Source organism: Chiloscyllium punctatum, chromosome 28, assembly GCF_047496795.1.
Source record: "Chiloscyllium punctatum isolate Juve2018m chromosome 28, sChiPun1.3, whole genome shotgun sequence".
NCBI lineage: Eukaryota > Metazoa > Chordata > Chondrichthyes > Orectolobiformes > Hemiscylliidae > Chiloscyllium > Chiloscyllium punctatum.
In genome coordinates this window covers 6,998,446-7,018,079 of record NC_092766.1, presented here as the reverse complement: position 1 = coordinate 7,018,079, position 19,634 = coordinate 6,998,446, and the positions used below count along the sequence as shown (strand labels likewise).

The window sequence follows — 19,634 nt, the reverse complement described above, 5'->3', positions numbered from 1 at the left end:
CCAGAGACCCGGGTTCAATTCCCGCCTCAAGGCAACTGTGTGGAGTTTGCACGTTCTCCCCGTGTCTGCGTGGGTTTCCTCCGGGTGCTCCGGTTTCCTCCCACAGTCCAAAAAAAAATGTGCAAGGTCAGTCAGGTGAATTGGCCGTGCTAAATTGCCCGTAGTGTTAGCTGAAGGGGTCAATGTAGGGGGAATGGGTCTGGGTGGGTTGCGCTTCGGCGGGTTCGTGTGGACTTGTTGGGCTGAAGGGCCTGTTACCACGCTCAGTAATCTAATCTAATCTTAAAAATAATCCGAGCTCCTTCCTGATGGGTAGCCAGGCGAATCCATCTCCAAGGAACAACTAGCAACTATTTGATGCAGCCTATAATGGGGGAGTGCACTCCACCCCTTGAGCACAATCCTTTCCGTCACTGTGCTGAAGGAGTGTGGCCCTGTGCCAAGGACTGCACCGTACAAATAGAGCTGTACTCCTTCTGACACCTGCTCAAGAAGTCACTTCAAAGCTTTCTCCCAATACTGAGTGTTAGGAGCTGAATATTTATCCCTCTCCACTGGCACATAGGAAAATGGTTGTGGTTGTTGGAGGGTCAGTCATCTCACCTCCACAATATCTCTGCAGGAGACCCTCAGGGTAGTGTCCTAGGCCCAACCATCTTCAGCTGCTTCATCGCTGACCTTCTCTCCTTCAAACGTGGGGATGATTGCTTAATGTTCAGCACCATTCATCCCCTCCTCAGATACTGAAGCAGTCCGTATCCAAATGCAGCAAGATCTGGACAATATCCAGGCCTGGGCTGACAAGTGCTAAGTAATATTTTTACCACACATGCCATGCAATGACCATCTCCAATAACAGACAATCTAACCATTGCCCACTTGACAATGGTGTTACCATCACTGACTCCCCCATTATCAACATTCTGGAAGTTACCATTGACCAGAAACCCAACTGGATTCGCTACATAAACACAGTGGTTACAAGAGCAGGTCAGAGGCTGGAAATCCTGCAGCAAGTAACTCCCCTCCCAACTCCTCATCGACAAGGCATAAGGAGTGTAATGGAATACTCCAACACTTGCTCTGGATGGATTCAATTCCCAACACTCAAGAAGCTCAACACCATCCAGAACACAGCAGCCCACTTGATTGGCTCCACATCCACAAACATCCCCTCCCTCTACCATCGATGCTCAGTAGCGACAGTGTGTACTATCTACAAGATCCACTGCAGAAATTCACCAAAGCTCCTCAGACAGCACCTTCCAAACGCAAGGCCACTTCCATTTAGAAGGACAAGGACAGCAGATACATGGGGGAAGAAACCCCTGCAAATTCTCCTGATCCTGACCTAGAAGTATGTTGCCATTCCTTCCGTCGCTGGGTCAGAATCCTGGAATTGTCTTCTTAAAGGCAGTGTGGGTCAACCCAGAGCAAGTGGACTGCAGCAGTTCACAAAGACCCAAACCACCACCACATTCTCAAGGAGCAACTGTAGAAGAGTAATAACCTTAGCCACGCCAATGATGCCCGTGTTCAAAAAAATACAATTTCAGCTGGCACGCCACCCAGCTACGTTGAGCATACTGTGAAGGGGTCAGTGCTGAGGGAGCGCCACACTGTCGGAGGGTCAGTGCTCAGGGAGTGCAGCACTGTTGGAGGGTCAGTGCTCAGGGAGTGCAGCACTGTCGGAGGGTCAGTGCTCAGGGAGTGCAGCACTGTCGGAGGGTCAGTGCTCAGGGAGTGCCGCACTGTCAGAGGGTCAGTGCTCAGGGAGTGCTGCACTGTCGGGGGGTCAGTGCTGAGGGAGCGGGGAATGTCGGAGGGTGAGTGCAGAGGGAGTGCCGCATTGTCGGGTGGTCAGCGCTGAGGGAGTGCAGCACTGTCAGAAGGTCAGCATTAAGGGTGTGCCGCACTGTCGGAGGGTCAGCGCTGAGGGAGTGGGCACTGTCAGAGGGTCAATGCTGAGGGAGTGGGCACTGTCGGAGGGTCAGCGCTGAGGGCGCGCCGCACTGTCGGAGGGTCAGCGCTGAGGGAGTGGGCACTGTCGGAGGGTCAGCGCTGAGGGCGCGCCGCACTGTCGGAGGGTCAGTGCTGAGGGAGTGGGCACTGTCGGAGGGTCAGTGCTGAGGGAGTCGGCACTGTCGGAGGGTCAGTGCTGAGGGAGTGGGCACTGTCGGAGTGTCAGTGCTGTGGGACCGCCGCACTGTCGGAGGGTCAGCGCTGAGGGACCGCTGCACTGTCGGGGGGGTCAGTGCTGAAGGAGTGCCGCACTGGCGAAGGGTCAGCGCTGAGGGAGCGCCGCACTGTCGGGGGGTCAGTGCTGAAGGAGTGCCGCACTGTCGGAGGGTCAGTGCTGAGGGATCGCCGCACTGTCGGAGGGTCAGCGCTGAGGGAGCGCCGCACTGTCGGAGGGTCAGCGCTGAGGGAGCGCCGCACTGTCGGAGGGTCAGCGCTGAGGGAGTGCCGCACTGTCGGAGGGTCAGTGCTGAGGGATCGCCGCACTGTCGGAGGGTCAGTGCTGAGGGATCGCCGCACTGTCGGAGGGTCAGCGCTGAGGGAGCGCCGCACTGTCAGGGGGGTCAATGCTGAAGGAGTGCCGCACTGTCGGAGGGTCAGCGCTGAGGGAGTGGGCACTGTCGGAGGGTCAGCGCTGAGGGAGCGCTGCACTGTCGGGGGGGTCAGTGCTGAAGGAGTGCCGCACTGTCGGAGGGTCAGTGCTGAGGGATCGCCGCACTGTCGGAGGGTCAGTGCTGAGGGAGTGCCGCACTGTTGGAGGGTCAGTGCTGAGGGATCGCCGCACTGTCGGAGAGTCAGCGCTGAAGGAGCGCCGCACTGTCGGAGGGTCAGTGCTGAAGGAGTGCCGCACTGTCGGAGGGTCAGCGCTGAGGGAGTGCCGCACTGTCGGAGGGTCAGTGCTGAGGGATCGCCGCACTGTCGGAGGGTCAGTGCTGAGGGATCGCCGCACTGTCGGAGGGTCAGTGCTGAGGGAGCGCCATACTGTCGGAGGGTCAGCGCTGAGGGAGCGCTGCACTGTCGGGGGGGTCAGTGCTGAAGGAGTGCCGCACTGTCGGAGGGTCAGCGCTGAGGGAGTGCCGCACTGTCGGAGGGTCAGTGCTGAGGGAGCGCCACACTGTCAGAGGGTCAGTGCTGAGGGAGTGGACACTGTCGGAGGGTCAGCGCTGAGGGAGTGGTCACTGTCGGAGGGTCAGCGCTGAGGGAGTGCCGCGCTGTCGGAGGGTCAGCGCTGAGGGAGTGCCGCGCTGTCGGAGGGTCAGCGCTGAGGGAGTGCCGCACTGTCGGAGGGTCAGCGCTGAGGGAGTGCCGCACTGTCGGAGGGTCAGCGCTGAGGGAGTGCCGCACTGTCGGAGGGTCAGCGCTGAGGGAGTGCCGCACTGTCGGAGGGTCAGCGCTGAGGGAGTGCCGCACTGTCGGAGGGTCAGCGCTGAGGGAGTGCCGCACTGTCGGAGGGTCAGCGCTGAGGGATCGCCGCACTGTCGGAGGGTCAGCGCTGAGGGATCGCCGCACTGTCGGAGGGTCAGCGCTGAGGGATCGCCGCACTGTCGGAGGGTCAGCGCTGAGGGATCGCCGCACTGTCGGAGGGTCAGCGCTGAGGGATCGCCGCACTGTCGGAGGGTCAGCGCTGAGGGATCGCCGCACTGTCGGAGGGTCAGCGCTGAGGGATCGCCGCACTGTCGGAGGGTCAGCGCTGAGGGAGCGCCGCACTGTCGGAGGGTCAGCGCTGAGGGAGCGCCGCACTGTCGGAGGGTCAGCGCTGAGGGATCGCCGCACTGTCGGAGGGTCAGCGCTGAGGGATCGCCGCACTGTCGGAGGGTCAGTGATGATTGAGGGCATGCATCACCACTCTCATTAGCTTTGATATTAGTGTTTCTTCCTTTGGACAGGAGTGGAACAAAGTATTGAGTTTGTGCCAGTGCAGGTGGAAGGTTCACAGTGGTGTTGGGTTGAGTGGTCAGCTGGAAGGTGACCAGGAGCAGCTGGAGCTGCTGACACTGGGGTGAGATTGTGGGGTCTGTGTGTGACACAGTCTGCTCTAGGGACCCAGCTCCAGCACCAGAGCTCTCACTGCTCTCTGCTACCACCCAGTGGTTAGTGTGTGCTTTACCGTGAGTCAAGGAACCTCCTCTCCCCCCCTGACCCACACTGGCTGGACACTGGGCCATATCTGCAACTGAACCTGACCTCCAACGGGAGAGAGCAACACTGTGTGCACAAGGCCCTCCGTCAATGGGTCTAACAGGGTGGGGGACTCCAAAACTGCAGGGCGCAGGTTTACAGTGAGAGGGGAAAGATATATAAAAGAGACCTAAGGGGCAACCTTTTCACCCAGAGGGTGGTACGTGTATGGAATGAGCTGCCAGAGGATGTGGTGGAGGCTGGTACAACGACAATGTATAAAAGGCACCTGGATAAGAATGCAATTAGGGAAGATTGAGAGAGATTTTTAGAGGGATAAGCTTGTCCCGCAGGCAAATGGGACTTGGTTAGCTTGGGAAACGTGTTCAGCACCGACATAGAGTCCTAGAGATGTACAGCATGGAAACAGACCCTTCGGTCCAACCCGTCCATGCTGACCCAGATGTCCCTAACCTCTAATCTAGTCCCACCTGCCAGCACCCGGCCCATATCCCTCCAAACCCTTCCTATTCATATACCCATCCAAATGCCTCTTAAATGTTGCAATTGTACCAGCCTCCACCACATCCTCTGGCAGCTCATTCCATACACGTACCACCCTCTGTGTGAAAAGGTTGCCCCTTAGGTCTCTTTTATAGCTTTCCCCTCTCACCCTAAACCTATGCCCCTCTAGTTCTGGACTCCCCGACCCCAGGATCCGTTTCCGTGCTGTATGATTCTGTGGCCGAAAGGTGCTTTCCCAATCCAAGTTGTTGTTGAGAGTGCTAGGCGTTAAAGAGGGGATCGCGGGGCAGCCTGTAGCTCCCTCCACTGGCTCTGTGGGTGTAAGCGGCCTCTTCACCTGTGGCTGTGCCCGTCATGAACACCCCCCCACCCCCCACCCCTCTCCGTCTCTCAGGACAGTCCTGTGGTCTCGCCCTCCCTGTGTGCAGGTCTTTCTCATGTCCCAAACACCCGGCGTACAGCAGCGTGACTCCCACCCTCACGGTGCACTGCAGCCTCTCAGCCAGGCACCTCCAACAGCACCTGGGTCCGAGAGGCCGGGTCATCCCTCGGGCTAGGCCGTCGCTCGTTTCCCGTCGCCAACTCCCCGCGGAAAACCCCTTCCTGAAGCAGCAGCAGCAGCTTCTCCAGAAACACGATTGAAGGGCTTATGCCCGGAATGTCGACTCTCCTGCTCTCCTGCTTTAAACCACACAAAAAAAAAAGAGCAGCCAGTTTCAGCCACAGGCCGTGAAACCCAGCCCGGGTTCAGATATCAGAGCTGTGAACCAGAGGACGCCATTCAGCCCCTCAGGCATGCTGCCCCGCTATATGCCATCATGGTTAATTCCAGACACGGGGAGAATGTGCAAACTCCACGCAGTCAGTCGCCTGAGGCGGGATTTGAAGCCAGAGACCCGGGTTCAATTCCCGCCTCAGGCGACTGACTGTGTGGAGTTTGCAAATGTGCAGGTTAGGTGAATTGGCCATGCTAAATTGCCTGTAGTGTTAAGTGAAGGGGTAAATGTAGGGGAATGGGTCTGGGTGGGTTGCGCTTCGGCGGGTCGGTGTGGACTTGTTGGGCCGAAGGGCCTGTTTCCACACTGTAAGTAATCTAATCTAATCTAATCTGTGCCTCAACTCCTGCACGCTCCCCGTAACCCTTCAGCCTGTTACTCAGTAAAAACTCCTCCTTAAGTGTATTCACTTGTCCCAGTATCCACCACAGACTGCGGGAGTGAATTCCACAGACTCGCGACGTTTTGAGAGAAGTCGTTTCTCCTCATCCCTCTTTTAAAAGTGCCGCCCTTTAGCCTAAACCTCTGTCCACTTTTTCTAGATTGGCCCACTGAGGGAATGTCAGACAAACACTGACCCGTACTAAACGTGGACAGTTTTCCAACCTGGTCTTCCCTCACACTCCTGACTTGGGCCTGATCGATGGTGGACAGACACTGGGGAGTCAGGGGGTGGGTTACTCGCTGCAGGATTCCCAGCCTCTGACCTGCTCTTGTAGCCACTGGGTTTAAGTGGCAAGTCCAGTTGAGGTTCTGGTCAATGGTAACCCCCCCCAGGACGTTGATAAGGGTTTCTGCGATGGTAACACCATTGAATGTCATGGGGTGATGGAGATCTTCTCTCATTGGAGAAGGTCATTGCCTGGCATTTGTGTTTTACGAATGTTACTTGCGACTTGTCAGCCCAAGTCTGAGTTTTGTTCAGGTCTTGTTGCGTTTGAATATGGACTGCTTCAGTATTTGAGGAGGTGTGAATGGTGCTGAACATCTATGAACATCCCCACTTCTGACCTTAGGATGGAGGGAAGGTCATTGATGAAGCAGCTGAAGATGGTTGGGCCTCGGACACTACCCTGAGGGACCTCCTACAGCGATGTCCTGGAGCTGAGATGACTGGCCTCCAACATCCATATCTTCCCCTGTGCCAAGTATGACTCCAACCAGCCAGAGAGTTTGCCCCCGATACACATTGATTCCAAATAAAGACTGAAAGAACTGTAGATGCTGTAAATTGGAAACAGAAGTTGCTGGAAAAGCTCAGCGGGTCTGGCAGCATCTGTGAAGAGAAATCGGAGTTAACGTTTCGGAGTCCTCAGAACCCATTGATTGCCAGGGCACCTTGATGCCACACACAGTCAACTGACTCGGGTGTTGAAAATTCTGTAGGACGTAGACAGGGCGGTTGGAGAGAAGCCTCTCCCCTTCGTAGAGGGGTCCAACAGCAGGAGGTTTGGGGGAGATTTGAAGAAACATCTCCCCCAAAGAGTTGTGGTACCTGGCATTCACTGAGGCAGGTACCCTCAAGACTTTTAAGGAGTGTTTAGTTGAGTGCTTGAAATGCTATTAAGTACAAAGTCCTGGGTCAAGTTTGGCAACTTGGGATTAAAATAGGTGAATGTTTGATGATGGGAGCAGACACTGGATAAAATGTTCTTATTGTACAGTAAAAACTTTCATCTCTCTCTCAAAACACTTTTTAAATTCATTTGTGGGATGTGGGTGTCACTGGCTGGGCCCGGCATTTATTGCCCCATCCCTAGTTGCCCCTTGAGGGGGGAGAGTTGCCTTCTTGAATCGCTGCAGTCCACCGGCTGTGGGTTGACCCCCCCCCCCCCCCCCCCGCCACACCAATCACGTTGCCCTCCAACAGGGAATTCTAGGATTTTGACCCAGTGACAGTGAAGGAGCACTAATATCTTTCCAAGTCAGGACGGGTGAATGGCTCAGAGGTGAACTTGTACGGGGTGGTGTTCCCATGTATCTGCTGCTCCTAGTCCTTCCAGGCGGAGGTGGCCGTGGGTTTGGAAGGTGCTCTCTGAGGATCTTTGGTGAGTATCTGTAGTGCACCTTGTAGACGGTGCTCACTGCTGCTACTGAGCGTCGGTGGGGAGGGAGGGGATGTTTGTGGATGTGGGGCCAAACACGTGGGTTGCTCTGTCCTGGATGGTGTTGAGCTTCTTGAGGGTTGTTGGGGCTGCCCCCCCCCCCCATCCAGGGCAAGTGGGGAGTATTCCCTCACACCCCTAACTTGTGCCTTGTAGATGGTGGACAGGGTTTGGGGGAGTCAGGAGGTGAGTTACTTGCTGCAGGATTCCCAGCCTCTGGCCTGCTCTTGCAGCCACTGGGTTTATGTGGTGAGCCCAGTTGAGTTTCTGGTCAATGATAAACCCCAGGATGTTGATAGTGGGGGGATTCAGTGATGGTAACACTGTTGAATGTCAAGGGATGGTGCTTAGGTTGTCTCTTAGTGGTGATGGTCATTGTCTGGCATTTGTTTCGGATAAATGTTACTTGCCACTTGTCAGCCCAGGCCTGGATGTTGTCCAGATCTTGCTGCATTTGGATACAGACTGCTTCAGTATCTGAGGAGTTGTGAATGATGCTGAACAATTGGCGTGGCTCAGTGGTTAGCACTGCTGCCTCACAGCACCAGGGTCCCAGGTTCGATTCCAGCCTCGGGTGACTGTCTGTGTGGAGTTTGCACGTTCTCCCCGTATCTGCGTGGGTTTCCTCCGGGTGCTCCAGTTTCCTCCCACAGTCCAAAGATGTACAGGTTAGGGTGGATTGGCCATGAGAAATTGTCCCATAGTGTCAGGTGCATTAGTCAGAGGGCAATGGGTCTGGGTGGGTTACTCTTCAGCGGGTCGGTGCGGACTTGTTGGGCTGAAGGGCCTGTTTCCACACTGTGGGGAATCTAATCTAATCAATCATCAGCGAACACCCCCACCTCTGACCTTATGATGGAGGGAAGGTCATTGATGAAGCAGCTGAATATAGTTCAAACATATTAATGATTAAAAAAATTAATGAAGGGGAGAGTGGGATCCATAAAGTACAAGCAGGGAAGGCTGCTTGCTGAAGTAAAGGATATGGCAGAGGTCCTAAATGAATATTTTGCTCCTGTCTTTACCAAGTTAGAAGATGGTGACAATGACCTGGTTGAAAACGCCAGTGCTGAGCAGCTGAACTGTACACAGAGAGAGAGAGAGAGAGAGAGATAAAGAAGAGGTACTACTGGGAGTACTGCAGGTAGTGAAGTCTCCAGGCCTAGAGAGGATGCATCCCCAGGTTGCTGAGAGAGTCAAGGGAGTAAATTATGGAGCCGTTGACAGAAATTTCCTCGGCTGATCTGAGTGTACAGGATTAATCCTGGAAGACTGGAGCACTGTAAATGTGAAACCGCAGTTTAAGAAAGGACTAAAGGATAATCCAGGGAACTACAGACCTGTCAGCCTGACATCAATAGTGGGAAAACTGATGGGAGGCCATCAGACAGGAGAAGGTAAATACACACACTGAGACCAAAAATGAGTTAATAATGCTCACTAAAGGGCAGGTCATGCCTGACAAATTTACTCGAGTTCTTTGACGAGTTTACACACAGTGGATGAGGGTAATGCTGTGGATATTGTCAATTTGGATTTTCAGAAAGCATTTGATACAGTACACCATGGCAGTCTGGTTAGCAAATGAAAAGGGTTTGGGGTTGATGGGTCCTTGGCAACATGGATGAGACATTGGCTAGAAGACAGGAAACAGAGGGTACCAATAGATAGCCATTTCTCAGATTGGAGACGAGGTGAAAGTGGTGTCCCCAGGGATTGGTCTTGGGGACCCTTGCTTTTTCTGATTTTTTTAAATACATGATTTGGAGCTGGGTGTTAGGGCAAAACCTCTAAACTTGCTGATGATACTAAGCTAGGGAGAATAGTGAATTCTCCCTGTGAGCAACTTCAGAGGGACATTGACAAGTTGGCCAAAGGGGCAGATACCTGGCAGATGAATTTCAGTGCAACAAAACATGAGGTTATTGAGATGTAACATGGAGAGACAATACAGGCTCAATGGGACAACTCTGAGGAGAATGCAGGAGCAGAGGGACCTCGGGGTTCAAGTGGGTGATTCTCTGACTGTGGCCAGGCAAGTTGAAATAGTTGTTAAGAAAATTTAGAGGATCCTTGGGTTTATAAATAGAGTCATTGGGGTCTGAGGACATTTGGAGGACTGTGTTCAGTTCTGGTCACCTTATTTAAGGAAGGATATTAATGCTTTGGAGAGAATTCAAAGGAGATTTACACCAGGAATGAGGGATTTTAGATACAAGGAAAGATTAGAGAGATTGGGTTTATTCTCCTGGATGCAGAGAAGATTAAGTGGTGACCTTATTGAGACGCTCAAAATTATGAGCAATGTTAACAGGGTAAAGAAGGATATTCCGTTTCCCATTAATTGGTATGTCAGTAGCTAGGGGACACCGTTTAAAGATTGTCAGTAAGGCAGCAAGGAGAGTGAGCTGATGAGAAACCTCTTTAGTGAGAGTTATCAGGAGCTGGGAGAGTGCTGGAGGCAAATTCCAAAGGAGGGTTCGAAGAGAGCTGGATATCTGTCTGAAAGGGATGAATTTGGAGGGATAAGGAGACAGGGCTGGAGAGTGGAAGCAGCTGGGAAGCCTGTTCAGGAGTCAGTACAGATTCAAAGTGTTGAATGGCTTCATCCTGCATTGTCGAATCTGATGATTATCTGACCTGGAGCTCAGAGTTTGCCTCCCCCCGATACCCATTGATTGTAGTTTCCCCACTCCCACTCCCACCACCTCACACTCTATCCCCACCACATCCACCCCTCGGGTACAACCCCACTGCTCCACCTAAACCCCATCCCCTCCACCTAACACCCACCACTCTCCATCTACCACCCAGCTCCTCCGTGCAATCCCACACCCTTCAGCCCTCATTCCTAGTCCCCACTCCCACTACCGCCCAAGCTGTCTTCACCCAGGAGCAATGTGGGGTGGGTGTGTCTGTGCGTGGGGGGCTGAGTGTGTGTCTCTGTGTGGAGGAGGGTGTGTGGGGCGTGGGTGTGTGTCTCTGTGTCTGGGTGTGTATGGGGGAATGGGTGTGTGTTGAGGTGTGTCAGGGTGGGTGTGTCTGTGGGTGATGTCTGGGTGTAGGGGGTGAGTATGTGGGGGTGGTGGGGGGTGTATGTGTGTTGTGGCAGGGTTGCGTGGGTGTGTCTGGGTGTGGGGGTGAGTGTTTGCCTGAATGTGTGCGGATGGATGTGTGTGTGTGTGAGGGGGTGAGTCTGTGGGGATTGGTGTGAGGGTGTGTGTGTCAGAATGTTGAGTGTGCGTGTGTGTGTGTGTTTCTATGTCTGGGTGTTTGTGTGTGTGGCTGTGTGTCTGGGTGTGTGTGTGGGAGATGAGTTTAGGTGTGTGTGTGTCCATGTGTGTGGGAGTGTGGGTGTGCGTGTGTCTGTGTGTATGTTGGAGTGTGTGGGTGGGTGGGTGTGTGTGTGTGTGCGCACGCACCTGAGGCTGTATTGTGTGTGTTGTGGGGGGGGATGTCTGGGTGTGTGTATGTGTGTGTCTGCCTGAGGCTGTTTTGTGTGTGTGGTGTTTGTGGGGGAGACCCTGTACTGGAGCCTGGAGGGAGAGAGCTCAATGCTGCTGCTTGGATTGTTCCTGGACTGGGGTTAACCAGCTCCTCCCTGACTGGATCGGTCTCCATCCCTAACCAGGACACATTACAGCAGTGCCTTACTCTGGGGCTGGGTAATACCCACAGCCAATAACAGAGCAGACTGTGCCCTGCGTCAGAGAGAGAGTGCAGCGAGGAAGAGAGAGAGTGCAGCGAGGGAGGGGCTGCTATTATCCCCAGTCAGGAGGCTGTGTTCACTGAGAGACAAACACCAGCAGATGCTAAACCTCCCCTCAGCTTGTGGCTGTCAGACCCTCAGCCAAGCCCCCCCCGCAGGGGTTGGGGGCAGGGGGGGGGAAGGAGCAGGTTACAGCTGCTCAGGTGAGTGAGCAGCCCACGCACCCTGCAGCTCTGATCACCTCCCCCAAGGGCAGGGCAGCAGGTACGGGGACTGTGAGTGAGAAAGGGGATGGGGAGTGGGGGAGGGGATGGTGTGTGTGTGGGTGTGTGTGTGTGTGTTTGTGTCCCACTCCAGCAGATGCACACAGCCCTCCCTGATCCAGCAGGTACACCGGTCGATGCAGAGGGAGAGGTAATGACCGAGATCCCGGCTCAGGATGAGGCAGACCTGCCCCACCCTGCCCTGCTTCCCCCCCACCCTTGCTCACGTACACCCCCCCAGGGACAGAGCCTGTGCTGGGGTAGGAGCTGAGGGAGCTCAGGGAAGAGCAGAGAGACACGGACATTGGGAATGAATGAACGGGTACATACTGCAGCTCCATTTTGAGGGATGTAGGACAGATGGAGCCAATCTGTTACTATCTCCTGGTTCACTGCATCTTTCTTCCAGGGATCGGGCTCGTTGTCAGTGGACTGTATTCAGCACAGGGCTCCGGGCCTGCCCCTCCCAGAGACACACACACACACACACACACCCACAGAGATTCACACACACACACAAACACACACACACAGGCCCACAGAGATTCACACACACACACAGACAGACACACGCACACACACACACACGCTCACAGAGATTCTCACACACGCACACAGAGACAGACACGCACACACACACACCCACAGAGATTCTCACACGCACACACACACACTTGCACACAGAGACAGACAGATACATACACACGCACACACAGACACACACAGATAGACAGTCACACACACACACAATCGCCCTGACGGACACAGATATACACACAGACAGACACAAACACACTGACAGACCGATACACACTGACACATGCATACACACACACACACACACACACCCACAGATACACACTCTCCCCCTGAATGATCGGGGTCAGGCTTGTGGGATTAGGAAGGGGAGGGAGGTGGGGATGGGGTTGACGTGGGGGGAGGGAGGTGAGGATGGGGTTGACGAGGGGCGGAGGGAGGTGGGGATGGGGTTGACGAGGGGCGGAGGGAGGTGGGGATGGGGTTGACGAGGGGCGGAGGGAGGTGGGGATGGGGTTGACGTGGGGGGAGGGAGGTGGGGATGGGGTTGACGTGGGGGGAGGGAGGTGAGGATGGGGTTGACGAGGGGCGGAGGGAGGTGGGGATGGGGTTGACGTGGGGCGGAAGGAGGTGGGGATGGGGTTGACGTGGGGCGGAGGGAGGTGGGGATGGGGTTGACGTGGGGCGGAGGGAGGTGGGGATGGGGTTGACGAGGGGGGAGGGAGGTGGGGATGGGGTTGACGAGGGGCGGAGGGAGGTGGGGATGGGGTTGACGTGGGGCGGAGGGAGGTGGGGATGGGGTTGACGTGGGGGGGGAGGGAGGTGGGGATGGGGTTGACGTGGGGGGGAGGGAGGTGGGGATGGGGTTGACGTGGGGGGGGAGGGAGGTGGGGATGGGGTTGACGTGGGGGGGAGGGAGGTGGGGATGGGGTTGACGTGGGGGGGAGGGAGGTGGGGATGGGGTTGACGTGGGGGGGGAGGGAGGTGGGGATGGGGTTGACGTGGGGGGGAGGGAGGTGGGGATGGGGTTGACGTGGGGCGGAGGGAGGTGGGGATGGGGTTGACGTGGGGCGGAGGGAGGTGGGGATGTTGCAGTGACGGGAAGGAGCTGTTACTTTGCTGAAACACCCCCCCTCTCCTTTCTCTCTGTCTCTGTGTCTCTTCTCTCCACCACAGTCAGCGCCATGAGTGACAGCGTGTGACCAGAGCCGGGGACGGGGGCGAGTTCATAGACGAGGAGGAGGAGGAGGAGGTGGTGGGCACGGAGCAGGTGGAGAACAGACAGCAGGAAGGGAACAGCACCCGAGCAGGAAGTTAAGGAGTCGCTCTCCAACAAACCCCCTGGTGACTCCCTCAGTCCAGGCCCGAGACCTGGTAGCAGTGAATGGGACAGGGGTTTACCCCCAGGGTGAGGCACAATGATCTCCAGCAGTGGGTACCCCTGTGTCATCCAGGAGTTCGATTGCCTCTTGCCAGTGGACTCCAGCCACCCTTTCACTACCAAGGAATGTGCCCTCACCAACCTCAACGCGCTGCATCTGCGCAGGGCCCCTCTCGCACATTACGTGGGGGGTTTCATCCTCTCCCCACCCGAGGGTGCTCAGGGCCCCGTCCCCCTGACAGTGGGCACCTGGGAGCACCCGGGCAAAGGCCGCTCCATTGACCGTCCATGGCACCTGGACCCCAACAGCAATGAGCCCGACGGGCTGTGCCAGTCAGTGGGAGGCGCTCCCCCAGACTCCGGCTCCCCGTCCCCCCCATCCACTCCATCCCTGTCCTCCCTCACCTCCTCCACCACCTCCACCTCCTCCTCCTCCACCTCCTCCTCTCCCACCCCCTCGCCCCTCAGCAGCTGCCCAGAGTCCGACACCAGCCCGGACACCGGCGTCGGCCGGTCTGTGCGGACCAGCTCCAGGGGAACGGGGGGACGCCGGGGACCCCCTGACGCTGACCGTGCTCCCGGACCTGAGCTCGGTAGGGAGCTCCCCTCCAAGGGTCCCCTCGCTCTCCGTCTGGACCTGAACCGCAATCTGGGGGCAGACGGTGGCTTCCCCCCACCCCCTGAAGCTCGGCCCGGTAAAGATGCCCCCCTCCGGTCCCCGCTCTCGCTCCCCCTCTCCTCTGGGGAGGAGCTCCAAGCCACTGTCACCAGGGGGCCCCACCCAACACAGGTGACCCTCTCCCCCTTCGAGGGCGATATCACACCCTTCCCCATGCCCCGGGTGCATGGGCAGCATCTCATGACCTTCGATTCACCAACTGGCATCGAGCCCAGCCCCGCAGAGCTCCGCCGGGGGGACGAGGCTCACTCCGCAGAGCTCCGCCGGGGGGACGAGGCTCACTCCGCAGAGCTCCGCCGGGGGGACGAGGCTCACCCCGCAGAGCTCCGCCGGGGGGACGAGGCTCACCCCGCAGAGCTCCGCCGGGGGGACGAGGCTCACCCCGCAGAGCTCCGCCGGGGGGACGAGGCTCACCCCGCAGAGCTCCGCCGGGGGGACGAGGCTCACCCCGCAGAGCTCCGCCGGGGGGACGAGGCTCACCCCGCAGAGCTCCGCCGGGGGGACGAGGCTCACCCCGCAGAGCTCCGCCGGGGAGACGAGGCTCACCCCGCAGAGCTCCGCCGGGGGGACGAGGCTCACCCCGCAGAGCTCCGCCGGGGGGACGAGGCTCACCCCGCAGAGCTCCGCCGGGGGGACGAGGCTCACCCCGCAGAGCTCCGCCGGGGAGACGAGGCTCACCCCGCAGAGCTCCGCCGGGGAGACGAGGCTCACCCCGCAGAGCTCCGCCGGGGGGACGAGGCTCACCCCGCAGAGCTCCGCCGGGGGGACGAGGCTCACCCCGCAGAGCTCCGCCGGGGGGACGAGGCTCACCCCGCAGAGCTCCGCCGGGGGGACGAGGCTCACTCCGCAGAGCTCCGCCGGGGGGACGAGGCTCACTCCGCAGAGCTCCGCCGGGGGGACGAGGCTCGTTCCGCAGAGCTCCGCCGGGGGGACAAGCCCTGCCCTGAGGCACTCCGCCAGGAAGACAAGGATTACACTGAGGAGCTCTGTCAGGAGGTCAAAACACAGCCCAGAGAGTTCCTTCAGGGGACTCAAGGCCACACTGCAGACGTTCCCCCAGGACCCAAAGACCACCCAACAGTGCTCCAATTAGGAGTCAGAGCACAGCTCCGCCTGGGGACCAACAGCCAGGCCACAGAGCTCCGCCCAGGGACCAAAACCCAAGTTGCGAAGCTCCACCCAAGTACCAAATACCAAGCTCCAGAGCTCCGCTCAGGGACCAAAGCCCAGGTGGTGGAGCTCTGCCCAAGTACCAAATCACAAGCCACAGAGCTCCGCCCGGGGACCAAAGCACAGGCCGCAGAGCTCCGCCCAGGGACAAAAGGCCAGGCCACGGAGCTCCGCCCGGGAACCAAAGCTCAGGCCGCAGATCTCCACCCAGGGACCAAAAGCCAGGCCGCAGATGTCCGCCCGGGGACCAAAAGCCAGGCCTCAGAGCTCCGCCCGGGGACCAAAAGCCAGGCCTCAGAGCTCCGCGCGGGGACCAAAGGCCAGGCCGCAGAGCTCCACCCGAGGACCAAAGGCCAGGCCGCAGAGCTCCACCCGAGGACCAAAGGCCAGGCCGCAGAGCTCCGCCCAGGGACCAAAGCGCAGCCTGATACCAGGAGCCCAAGGAACATCACCTCTTTCCATGAATTGGCCCAGAAACGAAGACAGAGTACAGCCGGACAGTCAACCGTCAAAGTGAAAGAGGACAGGAGTGATTGGTTAATCACCTTCTCCCCCGAGAGTGAGATGGCCACTGATGGTCTGTGCCCGGAACCCGGGAGCCGGCACAAGGAAGTGACCACCTTCAGGGAACTCCGTTACAGAACCCACCTGGGCAGGTGGAACCTCCCGCCAGCTCCCAGTGAGGAGAGGCCTAGCTCCCCCAGACCCCTGACCATGAGGAGCAGCAGGGAGCCAGGCCCAGGTCCCAGAGAGACAACACTGAGGCCAGGCCCAGGTCAAAGGTCAGGAGAGTGGGAGCCTGGAGGCCGGGCAGAGAACACAGGATTGAGAGCGGACCCCCAGAGCTGGTCAGAGCGGGCGTTGGGGGTATCGGACACCCAGCACGATGGAGGGGGAGCTGGAGAGACCCGCTCAGAGAGCAGTCAGTTCCTCAGAGAACAGCAACCCCAGAAGGTATTGGCTGGAGCAGGCCGAGGGAAGGAGCAAGCTGTGACGGGTGGAGGAACTAACCAAGGACGAGGAAAGGCTGATGGTCAAGACAAGAACAGGAAGGAAGGTAAGGGAGCTCGGAGAGCAGAGACCAAGCTGCTGGAATTGTGTGTGTGTGTGTGTGTGTGTGTGTGTGTGTGTGTGTGTGTGTGTGTGTGTGTGTGTGTCAGCGCTGGCCCTTTGACAGTGCCCACTCATTAAGTGCTGACCCTCCAACAGTGTGGCGCTCCCTCAGCACTGACCCTCCGACAGTGCGGCATTCACCCTCCGACAGTGCCCACTCCCTCAGCACTGACCCTCTGACAGTGCCCACTCCCTCTGCACTGACCCTCCGACAGTGCCCACTCCCTCAGCACTGACCCTCCTACAGTGCCCACTCCCTCAGCATTGACCCTCCGACAGTGCGGCACTCCCTCTGCACTGACCCTCCGACAGTGCCCACTCCCTGAGCACTGACCCTCCGACAGTGCCCACTCCCTCAGCACTGACCCTCCTACAGTGCGGCGCTCCCTCAGCACTGACCCTCCGACAGTGCGGCGCTCCCTCAGCACTGACCCTCTGACAGTGCCCACTCCCTCAGCACTGACCCTCCGACAGTGCCCACTCCCTCAGCACTGACCCTCCGACAGCGCGGCGCTACCTCAGCACTGACCCTCCGACAGTGCCCACTCCCTCAGCACTGACCCTCCGACAGTGCCCACTCCCTCAACGCTGACCCTCCGACAGTGCCCACTCCCTCAGCGCTGACCCTCCGACAGTGCCCACTCCCTCAGCGCTGACCCTCCGACAGTGCCCACTCCCTCAGCGCTGACCCTCCGACAGTTCCCACTCCCTCAGCGCTGACCCTCCGACAGTGTGCTGTGTGATGGTGGAGCTGGTAACTGAGTTTCTGATCACAGTAGTTGGTGGTGAGAGAGACTCCCAGTTAAAGAAGGTGAGGGAAACGATCACGGAGGTTTCGGGAGTGAATTCCTGTAATGTTCTGGAGCCCAGGCAGCTGATGGCACAGTGTGGCAATGGGAATCTCTGATGGAATTTTCAAATCTCTGCCCCCTGCACTTGTATCTCCTGCTAGTCTCTCCAAGACCCCAAGATCCCCAGAGCAGCCTAAAGGGTGCTATGTAAATTCAAGATTGTCTGGCTGGCCCTCTGAGGTTAATTGCTGTTTGACCATCCTGACCTGAAGTGTTTTCATGAAGCCCAGCATGGACACCCATCTCCTGTGTCGTGCTGTGTTCGTCTCGTCCTGTCATGGGGAAGGGGACAGTACTCAGACCAACTGTGGTGTGACAGAGACTGTACTGGGGGAGGTCATGGTCTCCTGGTGTTAGTCCGAGAGATGTACAGTACAGAAGCGCAGACCCTTTGGTCCAACCCGTCCATGCTGACCCAGATATCCTAACCTAACCTAGTCCCATTTGCCAGCACCCAGCCCATATCCCTCCAAACCCTTCCTATTCATATACCCATCCAGATGCCTTTTAAATGTTGCAATTGTACCAGCCTCCACCACATCCTCTAGCAGCTCATTCCATACACGTACCACCCTCTGGGTGAAAACGTTGCCCCTTAGGTCTCTTTTACATCTATCTTTCCCCTCACACCCTCAACCTCCCCGACCTCAGGGAAAAGACTTTGCCTATTTATACTATCGATGCCCCTCATAATTTTGTAAACCTCTATAAGGTCACCCCTCAGCCTCCGACGCTCCAGGGAAAACAGCCCCAGCCTGTTCAGCCTCTCCCTGTAGCTCAGATCCTCCAACCCTGGCAACATCCTTGTAAATCCTCTCTAAACCCTTCCAAGTTTCACAACATCTTTCCGATAGGAAGGAGAGCAGAATTGCACACCGGATTTTTAGACTATTCTTATGTAACGTTCTGGGGACCTGGGTTTGACTCGTGACAAGGCAGATGGTTGGTTTTGAACTCAATTTTTAAACAAATAGACTGTTAAATCCAGACTAACAATGAGCATTGTCAGTGGAAACTCACCTCGGTCACCAGTCTCCTGGAGGGAAGGAAACTGCCATCCATACCTGGTCTGGCCTACACTTGACTCCAGACCCACAGCAATGTGGTTGTCCATTGACTGCTCCGAGGGCAATTAGGGACGGGCAGTGATTCCTGCCGTCTCATAAATGAATTCCAGTCGGTGATGGGGGTGGGGGTGTTGGGGCTGGGAATAATCCTGGGTTGTCCCCTCGCAATGCTTCAGCTTACCTGGTGGGCAGCCCTGCTTTCTGAGACTCTCTGTAACTGGTTCCATCATCGGTGACCCTGCCTGAGTCACACAGAGAGAGAGAGAGAGAGAGAGAGAGAGAGAGAGGAGCCCCACCCTGGGGAGGGGGGAGGGAGGGTACCTCACCCCACCTCACAGCCCAGCCTGAGATTCAGAGTGAGTTCACCAGAAGTGAAGGTTGCGCGGCTGTGTGTGAGTGAGGGTCTTATATCCTCATGTCTGAGAGGGTCGTTAGCTCCCTCAGTGTAGGGGGGTGGTGGTGGTGGGGAGTTGGGCTGTAGTTCGGTCCCCGGGTCCTGCGAGACACAGTTGGAGAAGCTCAGTGGGTCTGCGCAGTGAAAGAAAGTAAGATTCACATTTCAGGTCCTGCTCTGTCCTGGTCTCACACTCCAGGCCAGTGTGTGTCTAAGGATCCACGTCCTTGGTTCAGGACAGGGACAAGGGGCTAGTTTTAGGGTGGGGCGAGGGTTGGGGTTAGGGGGAAGGAATGGGAAGTTGGAGACCCCCGGTCTGGATGAAAAGCCAGGAGGGGGGGTCAGTTGGAATGGACATCAATGGACTGGAGAGATTTTACTTGGTTCCAAACATCCAAGGGACCAGATCATTCAACGGAGACATGTATTGATCAGACTGAAGGGTGTACCAAGGATTAGTGGGACAGAATACAGGAGCCAACTGCCCGACCCTCATGACATGAAGGGGATGTGCCAGAGGCAGTATCAATGCGTTGGATTGTGCGGTGAGTGTGTGTGGGCTGGATTGTGCGGTGAGTGTGTGTGGGCTGGATTGTGCGGTGAGTGTGTGTGGGCTGGATTGTGCGGTGAGTGTGTGTGGGCTGGATTGTGCGGTGAGTGTGTGGGGGCTGGATTGTGCGGTGTGTGTGTGTGTGTGCGCGAGCTGAATTGTGCGGTGAGTGTGTGTGAGCTGGATTGTGCGGTGAGTGTGTGTGGGCTGGATTGTGCGGTGAGTGTGTGTGAGCTGGATTGTGCGGTGAGTGTGTGAGAGCTGGATTGTGCGGTGAGTGTGTGTGAGCTGGATTGTGCGGTGAGTGTGCGTGAGCTGGATTGTGGGGTGAGTGTGCGAGAGCTGGATTGTGCGGTGAGTGTGTGTGGGCTGGATTG

General features: G+C 57.2%; 1 protein-coding gene across 1 annotated transcript in view; it reads left to right on the top strand.

The window, feature by feature from the left end:
- The first annotated feature begins 7,382 nt into the window (after positions 1–7,382).
- LOC140453881 (uncharacterized) overlaps positions 7,383–19,634 on the top strand; it is a 38,048-nt gene continuing 25,796 nt past the window's right edge. The window contains exons 1-2 of the mRNA XM_072548740.1: positions 7,383–7,486; positions 13,229–16,339. Of these exons, the coding sequence (XP_072404841.1) occupies positions 13,471–16,339 (2,869 nt within the window). The 5' untranslated portion in view covers positions 7,383–7,486; positions 13,229–13,470. The remainder of the gene's footprint in view (positions 7,487–13,228; positions 16,340–19,634) is intronic.